A 20260-nucleotide genomic window follows, 5' to 3' on the forward strand; every position below is an offset into this window, starting at 1 on the left:
AACAGTGAAGAGGTGACTCCGGGATGCTGGCCTTGTAGGCAGAGTTGCAAAGAAAAAGCCCTATCTCAGACTGGCCAATAAAAATAAAAGATTCAGATGGGCAAAAGAACACAGACACTGGATAGAGGAACTCTACCTAGAAGGCCAGCATCCCGGTGTCGCCTCTTCACTGTTGACGTTGAGACTGGTGTTTTGCAAGTACTATTTAATGAAGCTGCCAGTTGAGGACTTGTGAGGCGTCTGTTTCTAAAACTAGACACTCTAGTGTACTTGTTCTCTGTGTGTGTGTGTGTGTGTGTGTGTGTGTGTGTGTGTGTGTGTGTGTGTGTGTGTGTGTGTGTGTGTGTGTGTGTGTGTGTGTGAACAGTAAATTGATCTGCCCCCCACACACAACACTGACCTCCATCCTGCCTCTGCCCACCATTCATTATTTCATTACCCCCTGACTCAAACATAGAGGACAGAAAATGTATCTCACTAACCCATCCCCCCTACTATCACAAACACATTACTCAAAACCCACTGACTCAAACATAGAGGACAGAAAATGTATCTCACTAACCCATCCCCCCTACTATCACAAACACATTACTCAAAACCCACTGACACAAAGCTACTTGAATGCTGTATAGTGGACACATTTGTGTGTATACTGTTATGCATGTTTTAGTGTGTGCATGTACAGTATGCATCTGCATGAGTATGTGTGTCAGTCTCCTCTGACTGGTTCTTTAACGTCTGCTCTGGTCTTTCAGGGAGGCAGAGGGGGAGGGAGGGGGGAGAGGGGTGAGGGTATTTAGGGAAATGCAGTAGAAGGGGGGTGCGATTTAATTAAGAATCCCATGAGAGATTACTTCATCCTGGATACCCCCTATCACCACAGGGGACTCCCCCACAACACACACACACACACACACACACACACACACACACACCAATGACAGCATGTCTTCTTACTAAATTATCTGGCGTGGCGACCTCCTGGCGCCCTACAGACAGTGAGATAATTTAATCAGCTATATCCCCTTCAGCCGCGCATGCACACGTGCGCACGCACACTAACACAGCTTAGTTAGGCAAGTCAGCCCATTCATACATCTGTAAACAACAATGACAGTGAAACTGTAAAAAAGCCCTCAGAGTGGAGCAACAATTTGCTGAGATGGACTTGATCAGGCAAGTTGATTTCACTCTCATGCAATCACACACCTGTCACTAATTATCAGGACTGGCCTGATAGGCTTTAAATACAAACTAGACGTGTGAACGAGCCTGTCAAGCCATTTCTCAGTTTCTTTCCAGTTGTGTTTTGTCATCGCCGGCCTATTAGCTGCCATCAATTCCCTTTCCGTTTGTTTCTGTTTAGTAGGTACACCTGTTTTGAGTTAGTGTTTGTTTGTAGGCTATTTAAGGGCACTAGGCCCGCTGGGTATTTGTGCGGGCTTGTTCTCTGTTATTTGGTGTATTAGTGTGATCTATATTTTTCCGGACAGTTTTAGTCCTTTGTATTTTTGGACGGGTTGTTTCATGCGCCCTTGTGTTTCGCATGTCCGTGTCTCCACTGTCTTTGGAATAAAATATCCACGTACGGAATTACCTGCTCTCTGCGCTCGACTCCTCCACTCACCATTCATAGAAGTCGTAACATGTTTGTCCAAGTTAAAAGAGTAATTTTTGTTTTGCATTTTCTATTTTCTTTATTTGAGCTGTATTGGTTTAATAGGTTTATCCTTATCACCTTTTATGTCGTGTAAAAATGTACGTTTATTTACCGGAGTGCTGTCCTATTTCTGTTCTTTGGATTATTTCCGAGGATCCAGAACCTAATTTAAGTTTCTATGAGGTGGATTGGAGCACGTTGTTTATCTTTTCATGTTATGTAACCTGCTTATGACATCTCATTTAGTTACAGAACCACACACACACCAACCTTTACCATGTCCAACTACCAGTCTTAAATATGTGAACTTTGGCAATGTCTCTGCCGTCTGTTTGCTCTCCGACTGGAGAAGAGTACCCCTGGTGACATCTATCCCACTCCAATTTGCATATCGCCCCAACAGACCCACAGATGACGCAATCTCTATTGCACTCCACACTGCCCTCTCCCATCTGGACAAAAGGAACACCGACGTGAGAATGCTGTTCACTGACTACAGCTCAGCCATCAACACCATAGTGCCCTCAAAGCTCATCACTAAACTAAGGACCCTGAGATGAAACACCTCCTTCTGCAACTGGATCCTGGACTTGTTGTGCCCTCTTCAAGACTGTGTTGGTGTTGTTGTGCCCTCTTCAAGACTGTGTTGGTGTGTGTGCGTCTTCCTGACGGGACACCCCCAGGTGTTGCGGGTAGGCAACACATCCGCAACGCTGACCCTCAACACTGGGGCCCCTCAGGGGTGCATGCTTAGTCCCCTCCCGTACCCCCTGTTCACCCATGACTGCGTGGCCGCACACAACTCCAACACAATCAAGTTTTCTGACGACACGACGGTGATAAGCCTGATCACCGACAACGATGAGACGGCCGACAGGGAGGTCAGAGATCTGGCAGTGTGGTGCCAGGACAACAACCTCTCTCTCAACGTCAGTAAGACAAACGAGCTGATCGCTGAGCACTTTGAGTTCCTCGGTGTCCATATCACGAAGGAATTATCATGGTGCACACACACCAACACAGTCTTGAAGAGGGCACAACAAGTACCCTCAGGAGGCTGAAAATATTTGGCATGGGCAGCTGTACCATTGATTGCATCTTGACTGGCTGCATCACCGCTTGGTATGGCAACTGCTTGGCATCCGACCGCAAGGCACTACAGAGGGATGTGCGTACAGCCCAGTACATCACTGGGGACGAGCTCCCTGCCATCCAGGACCTCTATACCAGGCGGTGTCAGAGGAAGGCCCTAAAAATTGTCAAAGACTCCAGCCACCCAAGTCATAGACTATTCTCTCTGCTACCTCACGGCAAGCGGTACCGATACACCAAGTCTGCAACCAACAGAACTCTGAACAGCTTCTACCCCCAAGCCATAATACTGCTAAATATTCTGGGAAACTATTAAACAAACTATCTTCATAGACTCTTTTTGCACTAACTCTTTTGACTCATTTATTAGTCAAGTCACTTGTCTAGTCACTTTACCCCTACCTATACGTACATATTTACCTCAATTACCTCATACCCCTGCACATCGACTCGGCACTGGTACCCCGTGTATATAGCCAAGTTATCGTTACTTATTGTGTGTGTTCTTTTTTTTATATTGTTTTGTCTGCATTGTTGGGAAGAGCCTGCAACGAAGCATCTCACTGTTAGCTTACAGCTGTTGTTAACGAAGCATGTGTCAAATAAAATGTGATTTGATCCAGCCACTTAACTATCTTGGGTTTGTTGGCCTATTTTTCAGAAACATACTGTTCATTCGTCAGTACACTGCATTTAAGGTTGTTTTACACACTGAGACCTGTGTTATGGACAGAAGGTGTTGCCCATAGGACTATTGCCATGTCATCATATTAGCATCTCAGTACCAACTAGGGGTTGTTGTCAGAATAGATGTGTGTGTTTATAAACTGTACACTCCTAGAAAAAAGGGTTCTTCGGCTGTCCCTATAAGACAACCCTTTTTGGTTCCAGGTAGAACTCTTTTGGGTTCCATGTAAAGGGTTCTAGATACCACTTTTATTTCCTAAGAGTGTAGTGTTTCTGTCTTGGACAGACTTTATCAGATTATCCCAAATGAATCCTAATCGCACCAGATTTAATAGCCCTACTCACTATAATGAGCAGATTACACAAGCACACATGTACACACGCCTGCACACACACACACATGTACACACGCCTGCACACACGCACACAAAGACAGACAGCGAGAGAAAAGGGGTAGAGGGTGAGATGGAGAGCGATGTGGGGAGAATGAAAGGATGAAACAGATGGCCAAATAGTTTGCTTATATATGCAACACACACGTGTCCATCAGTGTTAACAGACACACTGAACAAAAGGCCAGCTGTCACTCCAGCGGCCCACAGTCACATTATGAATATTCTCAACCACACACTCCACAATGTCTATATGGCTTGTTTTAGAACAAACAACTTGGTTAATAGCAGATACATGTAATTGGGAGTCTAATCGATTTCATCATTAGACTGTACGGAACAGCCAATGCAATTTCAAACTTTAGCAGTAGGTTGGGTTTATAGCGCAACCCTGAGGTTAGTTTTAGTATAGCAGCACCTCCGACTGTGTCAATGTTATTGTAATACCATACATATTCACCAAGTGGCGGTAAAATACCATTCATTAAATTTAGAGGCGCGCCCATAAATATCATATAGGCTTTATTAAAAATGACTGTACATTCAATTCATAATTGAAGTTTTCTCGTCGTCAGGAACTACATGTAGTCTAGATACTTTTGCGCTTTAGATGACGATAGATGAGATTGCTTTACATTTAATTCAAAATATGGAGGAATATAATAATTGACCATTAACCAAAACCTGCATGGCATAAACCCTGTGTGAGGTTCAAAGGGCGTGTCATAAAAGCCGAACCAGGAGCTTTGAGAGCCCGCCTCTTACTGTCTATGACTGGCTGTTTTCTTCCCGTTTGTGAAAAACACTATTCTGATTGGCTAAACCAGGTATCCATCAGCCGTGATAGGCATTGGTGTACATGATGTGTTTTCAGAAATGAAACCAAATGTCGCCTCAGACTCAAAAAGAAACACGAAAACAAAACCTAGACGTCTTCCAAAAAAGGGCTCGGCAATTCTCCTTGACGTGTCAAAGGTAGGCTGCGACAGACTAATAGTCGAGTGTAGTATGAAAATATAGAGCTAAATCATTGTGATGTTTCTGTCGATCTGCCTTAAACAAGTACATTTTTTTCAACAATAGCATTTTGCCAGTATCCTGAGAACCAAATAATCTTCACGGTTTCGGTTCTTTCTAGGATAGCACATCTGCCTGCGCTTTCCCGGGATGCCTAGCTAACGTTACACAGTGTGTGTGTGCTTTATAAAATCATTGCTATATTGCAAGCAGTGGGATAGGTTTATCGTTGCAATTTCATAATATTAGAAATGTAAATGTTCCATGTTCTCTTTCTGTAGGGTGAAATGTAAGCGGCAATCCCCTAACGTGTAATAATCCTGGAATGGAGCTAATCTATGCTTGGTCAACAAAGGTGGGCCATTTTCTTGTATGTAGGCCTAAATACGTGTAGCCGAATCATTTTCCAGGTAAGCTATTTGCTGAGGACTCGAAGATGCAACAATGTTTACACTTACATGTAGATTATAGCATAGGAGGAGGCTGCGTGTCATTGTCGCCTTTCAAAAGACAAGCTGGATCAGGAATTCCCATTGTATATCAATTAAAGCCACGCTGCGCACGTTGGTCGAAAATCATTAATACACTTGGTTTTTGACGCTCGCAATTTGTCAGGGGAGTAAAATTAGAGCCGTAGGCTATAATGTGGTTTAAAACGCTGTCTGTCTCAATGTCTGTGGTTGTGATTCCGCTCGAGTCGCAGAGCACGTTTCGCAACACTGTCCATTGTGTCAGCGTTCTGCCAGTGACATGTCTACATTGGCCAACATGATTAACGTAGGCTGTTGTATACTAGGCAAACGGTCATGGAACTTTTGTGGTATTATGGCCTATTATTTGCTGCAAGAATTGCTTTTGTGTGCCTATATCCACACCTGTCAGTTGTCTGTCTGTCGTGTCTTTCAAGCATTGCTACATCCGGGTTCCAGTGATGGATGGAGCACAGGTGTGGTATGGCTTATTTACGTGTATGGCTTCCTTTCCTCGCCTCCTCTCCTTTATTTACTTTCATGTGAGGAGCCGGATAGGTGGATGTCTGAAAGAGGCTCCCTCTGTTACTCAATCCAGTGCAGATGAGGGAAGAGAAAGACACAGTCTGTATTACAATAACCATCTGTGGATTTATGGCACTGATCTCTCTTTCTCTCTCTCCCACCCTTTCTGTGGTCCACTGGTCCAATCAGTAGCTAGGGGCTTGATTGCTGGGGGTAACTGAAGCTGTGGTTACCATGGCGGCACACTTTGACACAGAGTACCAGCGCCTAGAGGCTTCATACAGTGACTCTCCAACCGGAGAGGAGAACCTACTGGTGCACGTACCTGACGGAAACAAGTGTAAAGCTCTTAAGTAGATGCACACACACACACACACACACACACACACACACACACACACACACACACACACACACACACACACACACTAACCTGTTTTTGTTGTTGACTGTTCTCTGCAGCCCCGTGGCACCACATAGAGAACCTGGACCTGTTCTTCCAGAGGATATCCTTTTACCCCTCTGTGTCTCTGTACTCCCAGATCATTCACTACTACAACTACCCCAGGGGTTATTTTAAGACCAGGAGGGTCAACACCTTCCAGGAGAAAAATACAATCTGGTGTGTAAGAGCAGGGCTGGAATAAAAGCCTGCATGCCCACTAGCTCTCCAGGAGGAAGAATGTTGAGCTGGTGACCTGAGTTAATACTATAGCCGACTAGACTTTCATTATGAGAGGACACATGCTACTTTTATGTCATCATCTGATCCTTGACCCCTGACACGTCTATAACCTGCACCAGAAGAATGGCTTCACCTGTATGCTGCTGGGAGAGGTCTTTGAGCTGGTGTAAGTACACTGTGTGTGTGTATGTGTGTGTGTGTCTTCTATGTGGTCCATGTCGGTGTCCTGAGGGGTCATTTTTAACTTTTTTCTCTCTCTCTCTCCTCTTTCCCCCTTTCTCCCCCTCTGTAGCCAGTTGCTGTTTGTGGTAGGATTCACAGTCTTCTTGGCTAACTGTGTGGACTATGACATTCTGTTCGCTAACAAGTTTGTCAACCACACCGACTCCTCCAAAGTCACACTGCCTGACGCCTTCCTGCCTGTGGACGTCTGCAGCGCAAGGTAAGGCTTATAAACACTTCATAAATTCAGTATAAACACTTTATTAACAGATCTTTAGCACTCAAGTTGATAAGGAATGCTGGAAATTGTCCTTACTGCTTGTTGTTTTCCCACCGGTATCCGTGACAACCTGTTTGTTTTCCCGCCAGTATCCATGCCAACCCGCTTGTAGTTTTCCCGCCAGTATCCATGACAACCTGATTGTTGTTTTCCCCGCCAGTATCCGTGACAATGTGGCAGTGATGTTTGTGTTGATGATATCTGGAGTGTTCTGGCTGCATCGCCTCATCAAGTTCATCTACAACGTCTGCTGCTACTGGGAGATACGCTCCTTCTACACCAACGCACTCAAGATGAGCATGGTGAGTGTGTGTGTGTGTGTGTGTCTGTCTGCGTGTCTTCAACCTACTGGTTCAACTACTGATCTCCACCCCGCCTCTCCTTCTCCCCTCCCCCTCTCCTCCTCCTTGTCTCCTCCTCCCCTCCCCCCTCTAGGCAGAGCTGCCATACTTCACATGGCAGGAGGTTCAGGCCCGGATCGTTGAGATCCAGAAGGAACACCAGATCTGTATCCACAAGAAAGAACTCACAGAACTGGACATATACCACCGTATCCTGCGCTTCAAAAACTACATGGTGTGTCTGTGTGCACTCATGTGTGTTTGTGTTATTGTCAGAGTACAGCTTCTTTACCATTCCTCGCTTGTACTCCTGCTACTGAACCACCTGTCAATCAAAAACAACAACACCTAAATCCCTTTCTTCTTCCTCCAGGTTGCCATGGTAAATAAGTCCCTCCTTCCTGTGCGTTTCCGCCCGCCACTGCTCGGGGAGAGTGTGTTTTACACCCGCGGCCTCAAGTACAACTTTGAACTCATCTTCTTCTGGGGGCCAGGTTGGTGTGTGTGTGTGTGTGTGTGTGTGTGTGTTTTGTAGTTTGTGCTTGTGCTTGGTACGCTTTGTTTGGTACACTTTTCACTAGTGATGCACCGATATGACATTTTTGGCCGATACCGATATCCAATATTTTCCTTGCCCAAAAAAACCCCATATCGATTATTAAACATTTTAGTGGCAAGCATTCTAGTACAGTTAAATAGTTATCACACATGGACGCATCGGTCTAAGGCACTGCATCTCAGTGCAAGAGGCGTCACTACAGTCCCTGGTTCGAATCCAGGCTGTATCACATCCGGCCGTGATTGGGAGTCCTATAGGGCGGCGCACAATTGGCCCGGTGTCGTCCAGGTTTGGCCGGGGTAGGGTGTCATTGTAAATCAGAATTTGTTCTTAACTGAGTAGTTAAATATAGGTTACACACACACACACACACACACACCCCACACTGACCAAAAATGTATGGTTGGCATTTATGTATGTCCTCATTAGCAGTAAAAACATAATCAAAACCTATTTATTTCACTTACTTGCGGTGCTCTTTCGTTGTTCATTTGTTCAGTTGTTTCATTCTCAACCAGGATTTCTATGGAACGCCGTTTGTGTCTTTGCGTGTCAAAAAAGATACACGTCAAATAACACTACTTGATGTGTCAAATAAGCTTGTTGACCAATCAGGACCTGAATATGACTGCAGGTCACATAATCATTTAACGCGTTCATACATTTTTTGACGTAGTTATTACACATTGATTACACTATCACTCTTATTTCATATGTCACAACGATTCATCGATACGTGTGCTATGAATCTGGTAAACTTGTCTCGCGCACCTACAGTGCTGGTCATAAAAAAGCTAGCTAGCTGATGGATGCAAACAATGTTCTTCCCCAAAAACAGCAAAACGATATCTGTTTCAGTAGCTATAGTTAGCGTTCTGAATATATAGCTAGGTGTCACCATCCAAAATAACCCTAATTTATAAGACCGTTCTTAATTGATTAATGGTGGTCGGACCCATCTATGGGAAGCTAGCCACAATAGTGGACTTTGCGGGTAACCTTCAAAATAAAAGTTTGTCATTGACTGTGATACAAATAGTAGAATTATGCCATAATTGAATAGATCATGCTAAACAAGGTTGGAATGTTGTTATATAAAATCAACAAAAGACAATAATTTGTTAATTTGAAAAATCTGTTAATCACACTGGATGTATTATACTTTAGAATTGCATTGGGGGCATACTTATTTCACTGTACAGCCTTACCTGTGGATTAATGACATGGGGTATCAGTCTACTCGGTGACACCCAGAGAACATTAGTGTTGTAGCTCTTATTGCGTGACTCTGAAACAACTGTGAATTGAGCCACATTTGTTGTCAACCTATGTGTATTGAACACTATTCCCGAGGAAAAACCATACTGCGTGGATGTTTTGGGGTCTGGAAAAAATATATTGGGTATTGAGTAGACTGATACCCCATTTCATTGATCCCCAAACCTTAGGTAAAGCTGTACAGTGCAATATGAATGTCAATACACACAATAGGCTGACTGGGGAGGTGGTTTCACACAGTCACTGTCCCGCGATAATAGCTACAATGCTAATATTTGCGTAAACTCTTCAGTTGTGTTCTGTGGGTGTCACCGAGTAGACTGATACCCCATTTCATTGCTTCACATTCCAACCTTGTTTAACATGATCTAGTCTAAATGTGGCATGATTCCACCAATTGTAACCTTCTGCATCACTTTCAAAGAGGTACTTTTATTTTGAAGGCAAACCGCAAATTCCACTATTGTGCCTAATCCTTATTGTGGCTAGACTCACAACACCTAACCCAGGCCCAGTTGAGCCTCACTAGTCAGGTGAAGCTAGCTGGCTGCATATAACGTTATCTTTGGGCAAAAGGGTTAAGTAGCTGGCTAGCTAGCAATGAGGAATCGGCCTAGAAGCGGCCCTCTTCTGGGGGACCGGAACTGATTGAACCGGGTGTCGGACAGAATCAAAATGAATGACTGCCTAGAATTGGCCCAAGTACATCGGGCCGTTTCCGTCTACCAGAATTCAGCCGACTTCGCCGGCATCTTACCAGAATCCCCCTAGAAGCGGCACGATGCAAATTTAAATAAATGTATACAAAATTACACCATTTTAGTCATTTTAAATATGAATATTATACATTTTATACATACAAATTATACCCATCCACAAAAAAATATTTTGTCTTGGAGGAATCACCTGGTGACTGTGTCAGCGTGCATGCCCCTGGCCCGCCACAGGAGTCGCTACAGCGTGATGAGACCAGGACATCCTGACCGGTCAAACCCTCCCCTAGCTCGGATGACGCTGGGTCAATTGTGCATCGCCTCATGGTTCTGGGGAGGTTGTGGTCGGCACGGTTCTCAAACCAGCATCTGTAGCAACGCCGTTTGCACTGCGATGCAGTGTCTTAGACCGCTGCGCCACTCGGGAGGCTCGATCCACAACGTTTTTAATGCTTATCAATTGCCTTAAAGAATGAAATGAGAAAATATGGAAAAATAAATAATGAAATGTTAATTATGTAATCTTCTGCCAGAGGCCTGAGCCCCAAGTTATACATTTGGGTCAGATAACTCACACCGGAATCGGCCCGAGCTCAATCCCCACATCCTAGCCATAAGTAATACTGCTCGGGCCACACGATGTCAGGCCGAGTCTGACTCTCAGCCGAGTGCCCCGTCTCTCAGCCGGAATCAGCCCAGATCCACTGAATCAGCCCAGATCCAGATCCACTGAGCTAGTTATTTATTTTCACGAACTGAAGTTTCGATTTCAATAACCAAACGACAAGTGGCAACCTAGCTAATACTTACTCACAAGGATTCCTAAATCACTGCTAAGAATAACTGGTCATTGTTTTCAGGCTGGAAGTATTGGTGCTAGCTAGGTATCAAGCTAAAGCTAGCTAGCTACCCCAGATGTTGCGGTTGAACAAATGATGCTTTATTACCAATGCAGTATTGTAAACACATCGTTCGTGGCCGGGGTTGGCTTGTTTACAGACTTTTTTTGTACAGCTTTGACAGTGCGACTTATAGACAGGTGTTATTTGACGTGTCAAATTAAAAGCTTATTTAACGCGTCAAATAGTGTTATTGTCAAGTAGTGTTATTTGACGTGTATCTTTTTTGACACGCAAAGACCCAAACGGCGTTCCATAGTATGTCGTGAAGCCAATAGCAGTGACGCTGAAAAATAGCGCACTTGGTAGTATGTACCGGCGCTCGACCAGTCGCGTAAGCCAACATCACCCACGACAGAGAACGGTTGATTGTCAAGGGCAATGAATTCCATTATCTTGGCGTTAATGGATTTGGCCTTTTGAGTTGTCTCGCTGAAAATCTCTTACTCTTTCAAATGTCTGCTGGACTTGTTGACTGCCATCTACCTACGTTTATATAGGTATGTACCTCATCTACCTACGTTTATATAGGTATGTACCTCATCTACCTACGTTAAATAGGTATGTAACTCATCTACCTACGTTTATATAGGTATGTACCTCATCTACCTACGTTTAAATAGGTATGTACCTCATCTACCTACGTTTATATAGGTATGTACCTCATCTACCTACGTTTATATAGGTATGTACCTCATCTACCTACGTTAAATAGGTATGTAACTCATCTACCTACGTTTATATAGGTATGTACCTCATCTACCTACGTTTAAATAGGTATGTACCTCATCTACCTACGTTTATATAGGTATGTACCTCATCTACCTACGTTTATATAGGTATGTACCTCATCTACCTACGTTTAAATAGGTATGTACCTCATCTACCTACGTTTATATAGGTATGTACCTCATCTACCTACGTTTATATAGGTATGTACCTCATCTACCTACGTTTAAATAGGTATGTACCTCATCTACCTACGTTTATATAGGTATGTACCTCATCTACCTACGTTTAAATAGGTATGTACCTCATCTACCTACGTTTATATAGGTATGTACCTCATCTACCTACGTTTATATAGGTATGTACCTCATCTACCTACGTTTATATAGGTATGTACCTCATCTACCTACGTTTAAATAGGTATGTACCTCATCTACCTACGTTTATATAGGTATGTACCTCATCTACCTATGTTTATATAGGTATGTACCTCATCTACCTACGTTTAAATAGGTATGTACCTCATCTACCTACGTTTATATAGGTATGTACCTCATCTACCTACGTTTATATAGGTATGTACCTCATCTACCTACGTTTAAATAGGTATGCACGTCAGCTTTGACATCAGTTTTGCACATTGGCGTTGAACTAGACATCGGGCCGATACCGATGTCGCCGTTTTTAGCTAATATCGGCTGATTCCGATATGTTCACCAATTTTGTATATTGTGCATCCCTACTTTTCACCTCCCTCTCTCTCTGTGTCTCTCTCTCTCTCTCTCTCTCTCTCTCTCTCTCTCTCTCTGTCTCTCTCTCTGTGTCTCTCTCTCTCTCTCTGTGTCTCTCTCTCTCTCTCTCTCACCCCCTCTTCCCAGGCTCTCTGTTTGAGAGTGAGTGGAGTTTGAAGCCGCAGTATAAGAGAGGTGGTAACAGGTTGGAGCTGGCAGACAAACTGGCATCACGTATACTGTGGATCGGCATCGCCAACCTCTTACTCTGTCCTGTCGTACTGGTCTGGCAAATACTGTATGCCTTCTTCAGCTATACAGAGGTAGGGACACGCACACACCGCTGTGCTCCGTTATGGAGGTGTAGCAGATGCTGTAAAGCTCATTTAATTGTGTGTGTGTGTTTGTGCGTGCGTGTAGGTGATAAAGCGTGAGCCAGGTAGTTTGGGAGCGAGGTGTTGGTCTCTGTACGGTCGATGTTACCTTCGTCACTTCAATGAGCTGGACCACGAACTGATGTCACGGCTCAGCAAGGGCTACAAAGTAGGAATGAACACACACACACACACACATAAAAGGTGTGTAAGGTAATTTTTGTGAAATTGATAAACTGATTCTTGTCTGTTGCTGTCAGTGGTGTCTAAATGCCAGATGTTCTTCACTTCCGTGCGTGTGTCCCACCTCCAGGCGTCCTCTAGGTATATGAACTGCTTCCTGTCCCCGTTGCTGACAGTGGTGGCTAAGAACGTGGCGTTTTTTGCTGGCTCCCTATTGGCTGTCCTCATTGCGCTGACCATCTACGACGAAGACGTCCTCGCCGTGGAACACGTCCTGTCGTCCATCACCCTGCTGGGAGTGTGTATCACTGTCTGCAGGTGTGTGTGTGTCTGTCTCTGTGTGTGTCTATCTGTGTGTGTGTGTGTGTTTGTTTGTCTGTGTGCTAGGTTATTTTGAAGGGTTTGGTACATTCTTTCACACTCTCCCTCTCTCCTCAGGTCTTTTATCCCAGACAAACACCTGGTCTACTGTCCAGAGCAGCTGCTCAGGTTGATCCTGGCTCACATCCACTACATGCCAGACCACTGGCAGGGCAACGCCCATCGCTACGAGACACGAGACCAGTTCTCACAGCTCTTCCAGTACAAGGCTGTGAGTAGCACTATAGCCACCCTTTATAAAGCATGAACTTATGAGTCATTTCTGAAGCACATAGCATATTCCTCTCTACCTGACCAGAGCCTTTATTCACAAAGCGTCTCCGATTAGAAGTGCTGGTCTAGGATCAGTGTTCCCTTTTAAGGTTGTAATGAAGACGATTATGTACAGGGGCGATGTTTTAACCTTTCCTCTGCCTGTCCAGGTGTTTATCCTAGAGGAGCTGACCAGCCCCCTGGTGACTCCCTTCATCCTGATCTTCAGTCTGAGGAGGAAGTCTCTGGAGATCATTGACTTCTTCAGGAACTTCACCGTGGAGGTGGTAGGGGTGGGAGACACCTGCTCCTTCGCTCAGATGGACATCAGACAGCACGGACACCCTGCAGTGAGACTCTCTCTCTCTCACACACACACACGCACACACGCACACACACACACGCACACACACACAGATGGGCAATGCATAAATAGTGACTCTCTTTCCCTCTGTCTCACCCTTTCCCGTCCCTAACTCCTTCCTTCTCTCCTTTCTCTTACTTCTTCCTCCCTCCAGTGGATGTCTGAGGGGAAGACAGAGGCATCTATTTACCAACAGGCGGAGGATGGGAAGACTGAGCTGTCCCTGATGCATTTTGCCATCACCAACCCCCAGTGGCAGCCCCCCACCGAGACCACTCACTTCATCAGCCAGCTGAAGGAGAGAGTACAGAGAGAGACTACAGGAGACAGACAGACACTCACCTCACTGTCCGGGTCAGAGGTAGGGAGACAGACACACTCTCACCTCACTGTCCGGGTCAGAGGTAGGGAAACAGGCACACTCTCACCTCACTGTCTGGGTCAAAGGTAGGGAAACAGGCACACTCTCACCTCACTGTCCGGGTCAGAGGTAGGGAAACAGACACACTCTCACCTCACTGTCCGGGTCAGAGGTAGGGAAACAGACACACTCTCACCTCACTGTCCGGGTCAGAGGTAGGGAAACAGACACACTCTCACCTCACTGTCCGGGTCAGAGGTAGGGAAACAGACACACTCTCACCTCACTGTCGGGGTCAGAGGTAGGGAGACAGACACACTCTCACCTCACTGTCCGGGTCAGAGGTAGGGAGACAGACACACTCCCACCTCACTGTCAGAGGTAGGGAGACACTCTCACCTCACTGTCGGGGTCAGAGGTAGGGAGACAGACACACTCTCACCTCATTGTCTGGGTCAGAGGTAGGGAGACAGACACACTCTCACCTCACTGTCGGGGTCAGAGGTAGGGAGACAGACAGACATGCCAATACATACATTGACACTTCAATTTTGATCTCAAGTTTAACATTGTATACATTTCTGAGTTTTTTTGTTTACACTGGTGTTAAAGGTAAAAATCAAATTCTCTGTCTCTTTCTGTGTGTGTGTGTGTGTGTGTGTCTCGCTCACTCTCTCAGCCAAGGAGTCTGATAGCTAACTTCCTGGCAGGTCCCCCCTCATTGGCCTCTCTTCATCTGGGGCGGGACGGCTCCTTGACCGATCACGGGCCGGTGGGTGTTAGTGACGGGGCATCAGCCTTGCGCTCCCTCTCAGTCAGCAGCACGAGGGGCAGCTGTAGCTCCACCCATAGGTCGGCCGGACACGCCTCTTCTGCAAGCAGAGCCATGCCGGGATCGAGGTAAAGCCCACACTCCTCCCAAAACTAATCAAGCAATCTATCAACTAACCGTCAACTAACTCTCTTTCTCCCCCCCCCCCCACCAGTACTGATGCTCGAACTGCTAGTTCAGGCAGTAGTGTGTGGGAAGGTCAACTGACTAGTCTCGTCCTATCAGAATACGCCTCCACGGAGATGAGCATCCACGCACTCTATATACATGAGGTCTGTCTGTCTGTCTGTCTGTCTGTCTGTCTGTCTGTCTGTGTCTGGATGGTTTTAAAAATGTTGCAATAAAGAGCGTCAAGTAAATGTCTCTCCCCCTTCCCTCCCCTCCCACTTCCTCTCTCCCCCTTCCCTCCCCTCCCACTTCCTCTCTCCCCCTCCCCCCCCCCCTCCCACTTCCTCTCCCCCCCCTTTTCCCTTTCTCTCCTCGCTCCCACTTCCTCTCTCTCCCACTTCCTCTCTCCCCCTTCCCTCCCCTCCCACTTCCTCTCTCCCCCTCCCCTCCCACTTCCTCTCTCCCTCTTCCCTCCCCTCCCACTTCCTCTCCCCCTCTTTTTCCCTCCCCTCCCACTTCCTCTCTCCCCCTCCTCTCCCACTTACTCTCTCCCGCTTCCCTCCCCTCCCACTTCCTCTCCCCCCTCTCCTTGTTCCCACTTCCCTCCCACTTCCTCTCTCCTTGTTCCCACTTCCCTCCCACTTCCTCTCTCCCCTCTCTCTCCTTGTTCCCACTTCCCTCCCACTTCCTCTCTCCTTGTTCCCACTTCCCTCCCACTTCCTCTCTCCCCTCTCTCTCCTTGTTCCCACTTCCTCTCTCCCCCTCTCCATCCCTCTATGTAGCTCCATAAGCAGCAGTCTGGAGGGGAGTTGTCCCGGCACACCTGGCACAGGCAGGACAGTGACGACAGTAGTGACAGCGTCACCGAGGAGGGGGGTTCAGGAGGAGGGAACCCTAACCCCCGAAACCCCATCCCCCGCTCACACACCTTCCCTATCTCCACCCCTATCTCCACCCCTGGCCCTATCCCCAGCTCTAACTCGGGCCCTAACCCTGACCGAGGTACCACACCGGGGCAGGAAGTGACACCACTCCAGAGCAACAGCCAGCGTCGCTCCGGGGGAAACACGGGTAACCATGACAACCATAAAAAAATGATACTCTCATTCCCTAATATGTAATGATATTGAAGATGACTGATATGGATCATACCGATATCACTGTGTGTGTGTCACTCCTCCAGACTCTGTTGGCCCGGGGGGCAGAGTGGTGAGGTCAGTGCGTGTGCCCATGGGGGGTTGGGCAGAGGACGGACGTGGAGGCCGACACCCCGACACTGTACCTGAGGAGGGCTCAGAGGACGACATGCCTCCCAACACTCACAAGGTATTTACACAAACACACACAGATCTTGTGTTTGTGTATGGGGTTCCATATCATTGTTTTCCCCTCTCCTCAGGTGACGTAACTGACCTGAGAGATCCCACCTACCTACCCACCCTCATCCTCATCCTACCAGAGAAGAACTTCCTGCTCATCTGTGAACTTTCGACCATGGCTTCACCTTTGACCCCAGATGGATAGACCTGCGGGATAGCAGCATGCCGTGTTATTCACTCTAGGCTAGAGAAAAACAATCGAGTAACCGTGTGAAGATGACAAGGACTTTTTCTTGACACCCTCCTTGGATGACACTTTAGCCAATCAAGTGACGGGTGGTTGATGACTTCATCATAACTGACAGCATGGAACCCGTAGCATATTTATCGGCTTTTATAGTTGCGTCCTAGACACTAATATAAGGTCAGCTTTATGGTTTCTCTCCGTAACGGTTAAGGTTAGGATTTAGGGAGGGTAAGCTGATCCTAGATCTGTGCCTAAGGGCAACTTCTATCCAGAAATTACTTTTTCTTCTTGCATTCATTTGAAAATCAGGTGTGGGTGTAAACTGCCAGTAATGTACCTTTTTAAAAAAAAAAAAAGATTTAGTAGTTTGTCATTTTTTAATTCTTTGTTTTTTCCTCTTTGTGTTGTTTATATTTATTGCACTTTCAAGTATACCTACACTGGCACTAGGAATCCTAGGGGATTGGGCGGTAGATTGGTCTGCTAAGAGGTCTTTGTACGATCTTGTTGTACAAAGACCTCCTAGACATGAAGCAGGCACTAAACCGATATACACCGCGTGCATAGACATACTGGTATGAATCAAATCAGGACGCTGGACTGTTCTCAGTATATCATCGAGGTGGAGATGGTTAATAAATAGGGATATACAAGAAACGCGTCATAGTTATTGATTTTGTGTCATACAAACAATATTTTAAATGAAAGATGGCAAACTTACCGGGCTGGTTGGAACGTGTAACTTCAGCCTCTTCGGTGCCATATTTAAGCGCTTCAAGCGGCAATCCACAGTTGAAATGATACAAAGCACCCCTCACCACTGTTCCACTGTTTCAGTAAAAGGTTGAAGGATGGGGCTGGAAAAATGGAACCACACTCAAATTCATTGACAGAGCTGTGGATGCAAGGACTGACCATCCATTTCGTTTTTAACCATGTTTTGAGACGATACAGTATTTTTGTTACATTTACAAGTTTATATTTTGGCTTCTGATGGGGTACGACAGTTGAACTAAGCTCATGGGGCATTTATAACGAATACTCTCCAAGAATCAATGGGTTTATATCCAAAAATGGACATGTCCAAAAATTGGTATAGTAACTGCAGATTGCCCCTTTAAGCACAAACATCCCATAACTATACAGAAATGAACCTTCAATCAACACTAATAGCTGGATAGATTAGTCAGCATCAGACAAGTTGCATGTTTTTCTGCCCAACTGTCTGAGGCAGAAAGAATGCACTTTATTGACTTTTATTGAATCCAAAGGATGTCACTTTTCATTGTCAGTATATTGATTTTGATCAGTTCATATTTGCATGACTTTATTTCAACCGGGGCTTGTGCCACCGGCAGAGAGTTGAGGTTGAGATGCATGGTGATTTACAGCTGTTTTGTTTTTGTGGTTCACACTGACTCTGGACTCACAAGTAGACTAGCCTGGTTCCAGATCTGTTGAGGTGATGTATAACCAGCCCCCATATGGTCGACCATGCAGCACTAACAGATCTGGGACCAGGCTAAAGATGACAGATGCTTCCAATAGATACAGTCAGAGACTCTACAGCTGGGTATGAATTTCTAGATGGCAAAGGTTTGCAGCGCTGCTCGCTTCATTGATTGATATATTCATGTAATTGAGTGGCCAGCCAGAGAGTCCAATCTGAATCAGACCCTGGATGAAAATAGAAGGCAGACGTGGAGGAAGGGATCTGAATAATGGAAAAGGTCTCCTGGGACACAGTGGAACAAGTTTAACAACGAGGTAGTAGAATACCTGAGCTGACACATATAGCCTATCAGTTTTTGTTTTTATAGATTGTCCTGTAAATTGCCATTTTGTACAGTTGTAAATCATCAATAAAAATGTATTTAATAACTATAATTCAAGTTTAAGTTTTGTATGTACGGGATACACATGGTATACACCGTCCAATGAAATGCTTACTTGTAATAAATAATAACATATAAGAACATAAAGTAAATGGAGCAGTAGAATAGGATAAACATTTAGCAGAAGTATAGGGTAACTTGGGGGAAAAACGCCCCCCTTAAGTGGGCAGTTTTTATTTTTGGGGGTATAAGAACAGAAACTTTAGAAAGTGGGGGAAAACGCCCCTGTCTACGGGAAAATGACCCCTGAAGATGAATGTGTTCAAATCAATTTGAAATGTTTTATTGTGGCATTTGTTTTGTAATTGACTCTTAAAAGCTAATGTCTAGGTATCTTATTTTAATTGAATAAATAAAATATTGGAAAACAAAATGACATTGCACATCTCACTATTAATATCCTCACAATTACCAGCTTTCCATCCAACCTTTTTATGCTAGTAAAGTACATAAATGTCATGACAGGCCTGATTGAAACACTTTTCGGTTAACTTTCCAAATGTTGACAAAATAAAATAGGCTTGACAAGGTGAGATCTTTTTATGTTGGTAAAATGAATTATGCAAAAAATGTCGGTGGAAACCCTTTAATTCCAAATATTGATATAATAGCCATCATATTTAAGTAAACTTGGAGTCACGCGGGGTCCTTCCACTACGACTCATCGGGAAAGCATGCAGTTTATTAGGTTACATATTGAATAAATTATGATGAACTTCAAAGGGTATTGTAAAGTGCAAGGTGATGAGATTGATGCTCCTTTCCAAAATATCGAGGATCCTATTCTGGTGAGATGATAATCGGTGCATGGCTGCCGTTTGACAAATAAATATAATCTTGTTCTTTTGTCCATAATAATAATATCATCATGTAATCATGTAGGCCAGGGATGGGAAACTCCAGTCCTTGGGGCCGGAGTGCTATCACCCTTTCCCTCATCCCTAGCAAACACAGCTGATTAAACTAATTTCATTCTAAACTGAAGATCATGATTACTTGATTATTGGAGTCAGGTGTGTTAGTTGGCAAAAGTGTGACACCAATCAAGCCCCAAGGACTGGAGTTGCCCATCGCTGACGTAAACCGTATATGTGCTCTATCTAACAGCGCGCTGATAGCACTGTTGACTAGAGCAGGGTTCCCCAATCTGATCCCTCCCCTCCCAGGGGCTCCCCCTGGGTGCCGGTTTTGGTTTTTGCCCTAGCACTACACAGCTGATTCAAATCATCAAAGCTTGATGATGAGTTGGTTATTTGAATCCGCTGTACAGTGAGTGCTAGGAAGAAGGGGGAAAAAAAGTGCACCCAGGGGAGATGAAGAAGGTTAAACCAAGGCCTTATACCTTTTAAAGGGTTAATACATGATGCTATGATAAACTGTAAGGTCTCCTCTTCAGGAGACGTGTGTGTGTGTGTGTGTGTGTGTGTGTGTGTGTGTGTGTGTGTGTGTGTGTGTGTGTTAACCTGTTTTTGAGTGTTGTGACCTTCAGACACTTTCAGAAGGCGTCTACATTCAGATTCCTCCTGTCTGGATCCCACTGGTTATCTGGTTTTCTGAGAACACAAGGCTGCCATAGACCTGATGAAACCAGACCCCTGGCAGAAGATGCTTACACTCACATTGTTATGACTCTATACTATACTTGTGATGAAAGGTCAGGTTTC

At 45.2% G+C, this 20260-nt stretch overlaps 1 protein-coding gene across 6 annotated transcripts; it reads left to right on the top strand.

Annotated features, from left to right (window-relative positions):
* The first annotated feature begins 4656 nt into the window (after positions 1–4656).
* Positions 4657–18588, top strand: LOC110495766 (autophagy-related protein 9A). Of its 6 annotated transcripts, XM_036952212.1 has the most exons (21): positions 4657–4806; positions 5130–5258; positions 5759–5794; positions 6036–6183; positions 6306–6349; positions 6630–6694; positions 6821–6970; positions 7191–7332; positions 7466–7606; positions 7745–7865; positions 12428–12603; positions 12701–12823; positions 12968–13155; positions 13276–13429; positions 13641–13820; positions 13989–14195; positions 14875–15095; positions 15182–15299; positions 15918–16206; positions 16319–16461; positions 16535–18588. In XM_036952212.1, exons 4-21 carry the CDS (start codon positions 6078–6080, stop codon positions 16541–16543), a joined length of 2577 nt encoding a protein of 858 aa, XP_036808107.1. In that variant the 5' UTR covers positions 4657–4806; positions 5130–5258; positions 5759–5794; positions 6036–6077; the 3' UTR covers positions 16544–18588. The 6 variants fall into 6 exon arrangements, with proteins under 6 accessions (XP_036808107.1, XP_036808108.1, XP_036808105.1 ...); XM_036952213.1 differs by lacking the exon at positions 5759–5794 and having other exon boundaries at positions 6033–6183; XM_036952210.1 differs by lacking the exon at positions 5759–5794.
* Positions 18589–20260: the final 1672 nt, after the last annotated feature.

This window comes from Oncorhynchus mykiss, chromosome 18, assembly GCF_013265735.2.
Source record: "Oncorhynchus mykiss isolate Arlee chromosome 18, USDA_OmykA_1.1, whole genome shotgun sequence".
Lineage (NCBI taxonomy): Eukaryota > Metazoa > Chordata > Actinopteri > Salmoniformes > Salmonidae > Oncorhynchus > Oncorhynchus mykiss.

Bases quoted from the DNA above. Each gene is read 5' to 3' on its own strand.
- LOC110495766 (XM_036952212.1), top strand. From the start codon at position 6,078: ATGGCGGCACACTTTGACACAGAGTACCAGCGCCTAGAGGCTTCATAC. The intron at 7,607-7,744 runs GTGTGTCTGTGT...TTCTTCCTCCAG, and splicing joins TGCGCTTCAAAAACTACATG to GTTGCCATGGTAAATAAGTC. The intron at 13,430-13,640 runs GTGAGTAGCACT...CTGCCTGTCCAG, and splicing joins AGCTCTTCCAGTACAAGGCT to GTGTTTATCCTAGAGGAGCT.